The 11854-nt window shown below is 37.7% G+C and overlaps 1 protein-coding gene across 1 annotated transcript in view; it reads right to left on the bottom strand.

Moving 5' to 3' along the window:
* The window catches only part of slc9a1a (solute carrier family 9 member A1a), a 75859-nt gene that overhangs the window by 26825 nt on the left and 37180 nt on the right, over window positions 1-11854 (bottom strand). Inside the window, exon 3 of the mRNA XM_073925542.1 lies at window positions 6414-6664. Within this exon, the coding sequence (XP_073781643.1) occupies window positions 6414-6664 (251 nt within the window). The remainder of the gene's footprint in view (window positions 1-6413; window positions 6665-11854) is intronic.

Genomic DNA, 11854 nt, shown 5'->3' with positions numbered 1-11854 from the left:
TAAACAGAAATAATGTGCTGCTTGTGTGTGTGTTGTTTTTTACCTTAATAAAATGTCAGTTAATAAAGAGCATGAATAAAATACAATGAAAATAGTTCCTTGTCTCCCAAATTGAATTAAAGCAACATTAAAGACAAACAATTTTACAAAATAAAAGTTGTATTTCAAATAAATGCAGTTGCTTTTATTTAGTCATACACTTATTTCATGCGGCCGGGATTTTAAAACAAGAAAGTGAGCCTGCGGTGGAAAGAAACCTGAAAGTATAGGATCAGCACCGTAAACATTGCAGCAACATGCTGTGTACTGAAAAAGCTCCAGCTGTTGCCACGATTTAAAAATTCAGATATGATGTAAACATCACTTTAATATCATTCAGTTCAGTTTAATTTAAACAACTAAAAGCATATTAGGCATCAAACAACATCGCAATCTCTTTCAGAGTGATATGTGCAAGTGTCCTCCTAGGTTTCAGTTCATGGCAGCAGGTAAACATTGTGGGGACGCTTCCCTGCTTCAGTCTATGTAACCTGGTGAGCGATAAAACAATCCATTCCTCTGTAGCACACCCTCGTGTTGTCTGTGATAGTGTTGTCGTCAATAGTGTTGACGTTTTAAAAACGTCCAATTCCCGCTAACATTTAAGCGCCGCTGAGCGCGCTCATAAACGTCGCTGATTAGCCATAGTATTCACCAGTGCTCAACAGAAATGACTGTGATTGGCCGTGACGGTCATCAGCTCACCGCTCTTCACCGAGTGCAAACAGATACACAGACATTGGAGCCGTGAAGATCAGTCGATTTATCAGCGGATCGCTCGTCTGTGTTTGTGCTCGGTAAACATCGGTGAAGTGTGATGAACTGATGACCTTCACGGCCAATCACAGTCATTTCTGTTGAGCACATGAACAAAATTTCAAATCAGCACTGTTTAAGGGGCCGATCACACCATACGCGCATTTGCGTTTCAAAAATGTGAGGCGCACATTACTGCCTTTTTGTTTACGAGACAAAAAGGAGCGCAGTTTGCTTTTTTATGTAGCTAGACAACGACTGAATCAGCTGTGTATTTGTTTGAGAGTATTGCTGTTGATATTAATATAATTTTAATAAGTAACAATGTTGTGATATTCAAGATTTTTGAAGTCATACAGCTCTGGATAACTTAGAAGAGCAACCACTAGTCTCTCCTCCATCTTCAAAAGTCTCCCTTGTTGTCTTGACAACATAAACGCTGCAGGCACCTCAATGGAAATCCAGCCTCTGCTTTCATGTGATTGAAGAATAAAACAGACGCAAGTGACGTAACGCGCTTTTTCCGCTCAGAGTTGACTATTTCATCTGAGTGTGCATGACGTGCAACGGCAAAAACGCGAGGTGCAGCAGGTAGTTAAAACACGAGGCGCGCAGGGAGCATAAGCAGCGCGCAAAACACTCACAGCCGTTAGTAAACCATTCGAAAGGGGCTCCTCTCAACGCATAAAGCGTGTTCGGTGTGATCGGCCGCTAAGAATGCCAGCAACAGTGCCTTAAATGTTAACGGGGAATGGACGTTTTTTTTTACATTTTTTTCAGTACCGAAATTTAGTATTGTGACAAGTCTAATATAGTGAAAGAATCAGTTTAATTAACTCGAGTTTGATAAATGGCATCAAAAATGTTTGTTTGAAAAAGAAAACGTTGGTTAACTAGTGCCATTTCCCTTAGCTGAAAACGAGGTCCAATTTCCCTTTTTACTTTCTAGAGGTGTGAACCTATACTGGTCTCACGGTTCGGTTACGATTATCATGCCATCGATTCGGTTCAATTCGATATCTCGGTGCATCACGGTGCACTGACGATGCTTCCCATATATAGTGTTATATTTTAGGGGGGAGGCTATAACATGCTGTCTGTATAAACATACAGACACACAGCAACACACTGTCTCATATTCAAACACATTCACAAACATAGACAGCATCAAACAAACAAACACCCACACGCACACACACAAACACACACACTTAAGCCCTTGCAACAGGGAGAGCTCGCGCTGAGCGGAGCAGAAAAATGAAAAAAACGAAAAAAATAAGCACTTTTCCGACGGCCCCTTACAGAGAGCTCCTCTCAGCGCGAGCTCTGCCGGCTAAAGTAAACGCAGACTGCGAGGGCTTAAACGGAGCAGTGCTCGTAATGTCGAGCGAAAAAAAGAAATACAGCTGTGAAACATAACCAGCTTTGTCTTTCTGTAGGAAACACACTTTAGATCTTTTTAGGGTAAGAGTTTTTTGAGTTATTGCCGTCTATAACTGAAAGTGTCAGGAAAAATCGAAAAACAAAACCAACTGAAGCGCGCTCATTTCTGGCGCCCCACTGGATATACAGCGCCCTAAGCATTTGCCTATGGTGCCTATGCCACGGGCCGGCCCTGAGTTGGCTGAGTGTTGTAAATAACAGCGCTCACCTCCCTCGCGACAGAGCGCGTAGGAGATAAATGACATCACTAAATAATAACCGGTTATGGTTATTACTGAATCGATACCGAATTGTCCGCGTCTGCATGGCGGTGCACCGAAGAAACAATTAATTTTGACACCCCTATTACTTTCACTATTCATTGAGGACGGAACACTCAGAAGGTGGTGAAAGTATCAATTTGTGTCACTTTCTACTGCTGATAAGATGTACAGGCAGGAACACAACATTCCTGTGTGACTCAGTCGATGCTTCCGGGTTCCCTCCCACCGCAGCCTCGATTTCGGTTTAAAATGGCGGCCGCGTGAAATCCGTTTATTGGTGAATCAGTTTTCATTTGTTTTTCTAATTATTTTGAGAATGACCTGGCTCTATAGAAAGAACTCAGCGTAGTTATATGGAGCTGTAATGCTCTCAAAACCTGCCGGGACTACTTTAGCTGTGCATTAATCTGAAAGAAAAAAAAAACAGCCACCTCAAAATGCTCATCAGCCAATTCGAATCAAGCATTCAACAGGCCCATAGTAAAAGCAGTTTTAACAGTTTGTGGAGATGGTAAGAACCGTTTTGCAATCCTCCAGTGACTCTTTACTGCGGTCAGATGGTTTATTTCATCCACTTATGCGTCACCAGGTCATAACGGAGTGTCTTTATTAGCAGCACAGTAATGAGTGGGTTCTGACTAGGGTTGTAACAATATACCGGTATGACGGTCTACCACGATTTGAACGTGCACGATTATCATACCATGAACAATTGCATATCAACGGTTTTAACCCTTAAAGACCGAGACAGCCGTCCGCGGCTAAAAATAAGTATTGCTCTTAAATGTTTAATAACTTTTGATCCGCTGATCCCATTCATACAATTCAAAGATTGGCATAAAGAAGAGAATCTCAGCTTTCCAGTGCTGTATCACATAACATTCGCGGCTCCGGAGGCTCCGGAATCAGTGCGGTTACGTCATCAAAATTTGACAACGCTGATTTGACAAAGAAACGCTCGTCACTGTGTCTCCGGACAAACCAGTCACGATACATTGATGCATTGTCCCTCCTCCATGCCCAGATTGGTTCAAACTCGCTATATCACAACCAATAAACATAGGTTTCGCTTTTGTTTGTGGACCAAAAACGAGCTTTTTGAACAACACTGAATGAGAGATAGGCATACATTTATGCGCGGCTAAATAAAACGCAAAAAAAAAAGTTTTGCATGAAATAATCCTCATACTAAGTACTTTTGCATGCACAGCAGCACAGAAACATGACAAAACAGTGACACAGCAAAGACGAACTGCTGCTCTTGCTGTTTTCAAAAGACGCAAATGAAGGTGCAGCTGTTTGTCTGCATTGCAGACAACCATATCCAAATCCATATCCACAGACAACCATATCCATGCTGGCACATAAAACCTAAGGATGTTCCATATTGAATCTAGTTTCGCTATGTAACTATTTATAGTATAGTAAATATTTATATCTATTTTTTTACTGAGGATTTGCACCATGTTTATTTGGACTTTATTTGGACTTTGACACATTATTTATTATTTTCTTATTTTTTTATTTGTTCATTGTAAGTGGTGTTGTTTATAGTAACTGAAAATATATTATTTGGAAAAAGTCAAATTTGCTTCACTGTCCTATTATTTTGTAACATTTGTAACATACCGTATACCGCGAAACCGTCAAACCGTGGTATTGTTTTAGACGATTATCATACCGTAAAAAATTCATACCGTTACAACCCTAGTTCTGACACACGTTTACTTACTGCCGCAAAGACGCAGAGAATCCAGAAAACTTTAGACAGTAGATCAAGTGTCAGTGACAAGCTATTAAATCACTGGATGCTTTCAGATGTGAGAAATACCGGCCCTGACCTGTTTCATCTGGGCCTGTTTATTGATCTCATATTTCAGAGAGAGACACAGGATGCAAGCTTTTGTGGAATATTGGAGAGTCTTCTGCAAAACTTTTCATAGCAAAAAGGGCTGCTATTACTTATGTTAAAAATAGAGAGCATCTATTGTGTTTTAAATAATTATCTTTTTTTTGCATAATGTATTCATGCATGTTGTTTGCAAATAAATATATTAGAAAAATGTGTTTAAGTACTGTAGTATATAAGGACTAGAGGCTGATTTATACTTCTGCGTCGAGTGATAAGCAATACCCACGACGCCTGCCTTGCGCGTAGTAGTGCATTTATACTTCTGCATGCTGTTTGTGTTGCTCTGCAGTAACACCTTTGTAACACTAGCTGGCAGTAGGCTTTTATGTTCCTCTGTGTTGAATTTCTTCGTGGGTGTTTTGTTTATTCCGAATGCTACGTTAAATGTTAAAGTAACTAAAACTCGCTCATTCAGAGACAAGAACCGGCGGACATGTAACAACATAAACTATAAGGTAAACACAAACCAAAAAACTCTTATATGGAGCTCCTTCACTGGACTGGACACTCACCACCCATGCACCATGCAACACTGACACCAAGTCGACCAATCACAGAGCTTGTGATACGCGTTGTTACAATGTGTAGTTACATGTTTATGGAAGGAGTGCGTCAGCGTCGACGTGAGCCACGGCGATTGGTCTGCGACAGCCTGAAGGCTGCGCCGAAGCATAAGTATACATTTGACGCAGAAGCATAAATAAACCTTTATCGTACATTTTACCTGAATTTCAGTTTTAAAAAAAATACATAAAATGAATAAAAATTAATGAATACACAATCAAATAAAAATTAAAAATAAATAAATATTCAAGCTAATAAAAATTTTAAATAAATAAATACACAAGCAAATAAAAATAAAAATTAAATAAATAAATAAAATAAATACACAAGCAAATAAAAATTAACTAAATAAATAAATAAAATAAAAACACAAGCAAATAAAAATTTAAACTAAATAATTAAATAAAAATCAAATAAAAAAAGGAAAAATAGAAATACATTTTAAAAATATATTAGGGGTTTCAAATTAAATTGTTTTGTTAAATCAGTTATTAGAGATGAGTAATTAAAAGATTATGTTTAGAAATGTGTTGAAAAAAACTTCTCTCCATTAACCCTTTGATGCACAAGCTATAAAATAGATATAGAAAAAATAAACTTAGACGAGTCACTTTAGACTCATGTAGTGAATCAAAGGGTTAAAAAGAAATTTGGGAAAAATAAACAGGGGCTAATAATTCTGACTTCAACTGTGTGTGTGTGTGTGTGTGTGTGTGTATATATTATATATATACATACACACACACACACACACACACACACACACACACACACATACATACATACATACATATATATATATATATATATATATATATATATATATATATATATATATATTGTTATATATTTTTTATATATACATAACAAATTGGACATTGACAATTTCATTTTATGAAATATAAATTTTTTAAATTAATTTTTAAAATGATAATTCATAAAAAATAAAAAACATTGACAATATAATCTCATCAACTTATTACAGGGTTCATACACATTTTTGCTACAAAAATTCTGTGACATTTTCCGTGACTTTTCCAAGACTTAATGTTTCATGCAATGTCTACATACGTGTAGTAAAAGAAAAACATGCATTTTCAACTTTATTACAGCATATCGTGAACACGCAGCAATCTATTTATTTTCAATTTATATTTATATCTACGTAAAATGGATTTAGGTAATGCTTACACCGCACTAATAATGAGAGTATGTGATTGATCAAGGACAGAAAGGAAGTAAAATACCTATATTCAAGTATACAGATATCTGTTTTCTATGACTTTTCCAAAACTGTGGGTTTTTCTGTTTTTCCAAAACCCTTCCAGGCCTGGAAAATGACATGTCAAAATTACATGACTTTACCAGGTTTTCCATGACCGTATGAACCCTGTTATTGGATCAAATTGTGAAACTGATTTAAAGTGTTGACTTACGCCATGATGCCAGACAGATGAAACACCTCAGCGGACAGATAAGCCATGTAGCTGTAGACGAAGACGAACAGCGGCTCGATGACGCGTGTGTGTGAGGTGAAGCGTGATGTAAAGGCCGCCAGGATGCCATAGATGGCACCGACCACGATTCCACCCAACGACACCACCAGAAAACACACAATTCCCAGAAACACGTCCGTGATGGTGATGGTTCCCACACTGGAGTACTCCTCGAACAGATGATACAGAACCTGCACAACAACAAAAAAAGAGATCAGTCCAGAACATCAGGCCTATTTTATTAAACAGAGATTATAAACTGCATTTATTTAAAAACTATACGACAGTCAAGGCTGCTGTATACATAAAAAACTAATTGAATTTAAAATGTATATATATGATTGAAGGAAGGAAGGAAGGAAGGAAGGAAGGAAGGAAGGAAGGAAAGAAAGAAAGAAAGAAAGAAAGAAAGAAAGAAACTTCCTGACACTGAGCCAGCATCGCGATCTTCGACCCCGTCCCCATTACAGCAGCAACCCGCAAATATAGTAAAACAAAGCCCATGCGGGTCAGGTATTTGAGACTGTAGGCTATAAATAATTAAATTGTTATGAATTAATTCCCCGCCGCCTTCAACGACGATGCCATTGTCCATCGCGATGTCTCACATTAGACATCGTACGATGGCAAATTACTCTGCATCACCCAACCCCAGTGGACACATATAGAATAGAAATACACATAAATTGGGCACATTTATAAAAAAAATTTCCAGTTGACTTGTGGGTCAAAAATGACCCAGGCATTTTAACAGCAGAAAAAAAACTTTATTTATTTATTTTTTTTATCTTAAAGTGTGGTGACTTTCCTAAAAAAATGAAAAATAAATAAAAATCTTAATACTTTTAGAAAACAGATAGAATGTATAATTTTCTTTTTTCATATTTTCACAAAAGCTGTACACATTTAGGGTCAATATTGAATGAATTGATTTGTTGAAACTGCATTTATACACTATCACAATATTGCAATATAAAACACAACATCGCAATATAAAGTTTTTCCAAAATAAATAAATAAATAAATAAAAATCTCCTTTACAAATAGGGGGGAAAAATATACAGGTATGCCTGTCATGATATACATGTTTTGTTGTACGATATATTGCACCCGAATATATTGTGATAAATTATATTATTGTCATATATACATCACGCTCTTCTCCAAACCACTCAATAAAACCTGATTTAGTGCTTCCCAGCTGAAATGAGCAAAGCGGGACAACAAATCCTCCTGAGATTAGAGGAGCAGCTCTTCAGCGAACGCCTCAAATCACGTTTGGCTTCTTCCATTGATCGTCTACTAAGTGTCATCTGTCTCGCAGAGCACTAGAGAAGCTTGTTCAAAGCATGAGGTCAAGCAGTTAAGCAAAAACAGCTCAGGGTAGGCATCAGATTCTGATGGTATGATATCCTTAGATAAAAATATCACGATAGTTTTACAGTATTGCGTTCACTGCTCTACAATATGTTCTTTTAAGTGTTTGGGTAAAAAATTCGTTTTTCCTCCCATTGAACACATTATAATTTAGTTTAAGAAACATTGATGATATTTTGGCACAGTAAACATGCCAGGCTGAATAATTAAAATAAATCATTGACTTCTGCTGTCTTCATTAGTTTCAAAACATTTCTTCACACCTTGAAAAGGCATCTTTGGAGATCTACCTTTCCTTTCAATATAAAGTAAAGTAGGGCTGTGCAATTAATCGAAAATCCGATTTCGATTTCGCATTCTAACGATTATGAAAAATCATTAATCGAGATAAACGATTATTGCATCATATACCGCCCCCTTTCCAGTTGTACACGTGTTGATCTTACAAGCGCGAATTGAAGCATGCAGTCAGCAGTCGGTCTCACTCGCACACTGAGACGAGCAGAGCGCAGTCAGCGCACACATCTAAAGTCATCTTACCGTGAGCGCTTTAAAGGGTCACGAAACACCAAAACACATGTTTTGAGCTGTTGACAGTCGTATATGTGTCCCACACTGCTAAAAACACTATTAGGACACCTATATTTCACTAAAAAGTGTAAATTGGTTGTTTTTGCGTTATTTCAAGCAAATTCATACTTCCTGTTTGAAACTAATTTTTGAAGCTGCGTCACGGTCATGATATAATAGCGTGTATTCCAGCGTGCAGACTGGACGTCTGTGCCAGAGTGTGTCTTATTACGTCTTACAGTGTGATGCATTAATGCATGAGTAAGGCTTGGTACAAACCAATCAGCGCGCTCTATTGTGCAACTTCATTAATATTCATTACTGCCACAGTGTTTAGACGGCAGAGACGCCACGTTGTGTTGGCAAAACAAGCGTGAAGTGTTGCTTTTATAGTTTGCTGCAGTTAAGTTTCGTTTCATTTTCTCTCTGTGAGAGCTCAGCTGGAGTCACGTGTGGATTAACAGTGTACGCGACGCTCGACAACAATAACTTACGTGTTTAAGGAGGAACATTGTTTACCTGAGAGCTGTTCTCATCTGCAAACACTGAGATCAGATTCGCTTGTAATCTCCTCTTCATAAAGACGCGGCTCTAGTTGCTGGTGATTGTCCTGTCTCTACAGATTTGGTAAGTGAGCGACCAGTGCTCTTTGTTTATTCAGTTTGTTCGTATCGAACTAAGTTAACCATTGCACCGAGTGCAAACATGTTAGCACCACAACCAAACTTTAACCTCGTGTAGGATTTTCACCGCATTTAGTGACCGGAATAACCCACGCGGCTTTCTGACGCTACCTGCCAACTGCATCTAAGTTTCCGGGAAATGCGGAGTTTTTTTTTCTCTCATTCGCCGTGCGGTATCAAACATTGCATGAAAAATACACGCTTAGAGCAGCTCCTCGAATCAAATATCGCGTTTGTCGTGAGGGGCATGAATGAATTCCCTGAATGAAAGAGCCAAACTGCAGTTAAAGTCCACCATTTAATAATTTGGCAAATAATTCGACTACAGATGTCCATGTAGGTTAAACACTATCACTTTCTCCTGTGTGTGTCTGTGTGTATTTTGATTCTGAAACTCGCGCGTGCACAAATAGACACTCCCACACCATTTCACTTTTCTTCCTCCGACACTACCCCCTAAACAGAGCTGGACACGCCCACTTTTCTGACTTTTTCCAAAGTAGAGGTGTGAAAACACCCTGCTGAAACGAGGGGTTTCATGACCGTCTAATGGTCAAATAGGTGTCAAAACGGGGTGTTTAGTGATTATTCATCTCAAGCATCATTTGTGTAATAAACAAACGAGTTGAGATTCAAAATAGACGCTAAAGAGAAACTATTAAAGAGACGGCGTGCTATAATCCTTCTGCCGCCTGTTTTTATGATTATTAATCAAACAACAAATGGAGAACATGCCTCTGCTCTTGACTAAAGGACTTTTGCAGCTAAAGTGTTTCTTAAAGTGAAGATGCTTAAAGCACAGTTTGTTTTATATTTTTATTCTGTTGTATTTATTTCTCTTTCCTTTGCAGGGTGGAAAATAACTGTTTGTATGCAGTTGAAATCTGAATTATTAGCCCTCCTGAATATTAGCAACCCCCCCCCCCCCAATTTCTGTTTAATGGAAAGAAGATTATTGAACATAATAGCTTTAATAACTCTTTTCTAATAACTTATCTATTTTATCTGTCATGATGAGAGCACATAATATTTGACTCGATATTTTTTCAAAATACATGCATTCAGATTCAAAGTGCGATTTAAAGGCTTAATTAGTGTTATTAGACAGGTCATTGTATAACAGTAGTTTCTTCTGCAGACAATCAAAAATATATTGCTTAAGGGGGCTAATATTATAGACTTGCTTGAAAAAACCTGCTTTTATTCTAGCCAAAATAAAAATAAAAAAAGCCTTTCTCCAGAAGAAAAAACTATAAGAGGAAATACTGTTAAAATTCCTTGCTCTGTTAAACATCATTTGGGAAATATTTATTTTTTACAAAATTCTCAGGAGCGCTAATAATTTTGACTTTAACAGTAATCGTTTTGAATAATCGTGATTTCAATTATGACCAAAATAATCGTGATTATGATTTTTCCCAAAATCGAGCAGCCCTAAAGTAAAGCCACTGCGCTGTTCGGGTCTCTAGCATGCTGGATGTTGGTTTACAAGTGATTTGTTTATCAAATGTTTTCTGAATCACGGGCTGACCAGTAGCTTTTGATCTGAAAGGTGCATTTCTGCTGGAGATGCTGTTGCCCTAAAAAACTAAAGTATTCATAAAAAAAAATAAAAATCTTACATATACTGTAGGAAGAGCATAACAGAACATTATCAGTTTTAAAACCTTGACTTTTCCAATCCGAGGTAAACCTTGAAACAGGTTATCATCCCATGCCTAGAACAGGTTGGTGGAAACGACAGAGCTCAATCGGCTGATAAATTGAGCTGTGAGAGTGAACAAGTGTGCAGGGAATTCACAGAAGACCTGAAACCATCCACTGATCGCACACATGCACACACACAGAGAGACTAACCAATGGATGACCAAAGTCCATATACAGTAAATATCAAGAGGAAGGAAGCCCAGTAGATGACATTGGCATACTAAAAAAAACCTGATACGAAAGTACAAATGAAATAGAAAATGAAAAATAAACGTTTAACATAAATAACTAGAAGAATGTGGATTCAAATTCAAAGGTAAAGCTCAACCAGAAAAGCATTAATAGTTCATTAAATTTAAGATTGCAAACACAATCTTTTATCACTGCTTAATATTAAAATATGTAGTCAGATTTAGAAGAGTTGAGCAAGTTTTGAGGTTACCGCTAGGGTTGGGCAATGACACCAAATTGGCATCGTACAATGTCTAATGTGAAACATCGCGATGGTGTGAGCGAGAGAGAGAGAGAGAGAGAGAGAGAGAGAGAGAGAGAGAGAGAGAGAGAGAGAGAGAGAGAGAGAGAGAGAGAGAGAGAGGAATGGAGTACTTTCATTCCCTCAATCGCTGTGAAATAGGGGCTTCTGATGCAAGCGTCAAGACTGATCCAGCAAACACACAGTAAACGGTAAAACTGTGCACAGTTTCTGCATTTTTATGTAGTTGGAACATTGTAAATACTCTTGTTCCCCTTAATCTCGCCATAGTAAGCTACGGCGATATTGCGAATATGCGATAAATGATGTCAGTACACAATAACCGGTTATGATTATTACTGAACCAATACCGAATTGTCCGTGCACTGAAGAAACAATTAATTTTCACACCCCTACTTTAAGCTTTATTTTACATCTACAGAATTGTGAGAAAATCATGATTTTATTTTAAGACAAAACATTGTGATTCTCAATTTAGCCAGTAACATGCAGCGCTACTACTCAGCCAATCCCCAATCCCCATAGACAAGAAAAAATAAAGAAGTGACTGC

The sequence above is a fragment of the Danio rerio genome, chromosome 16, assembly GCF_049306965.1.
Source record: "Danio rerio strain Tuebingen ecotype United States chromosome 16, GRCz12tu, whole genome shotgun sequence".
NCBI classification, from domain to species: Eukaryota; Metazoa; Chordata; class Actinopteri; order Cypriniformes; family Danionidae; genus Danio; species Danio rerio.
This window is presented reverse-complemented; position numbering and strand designations above follow the sequence as displayed.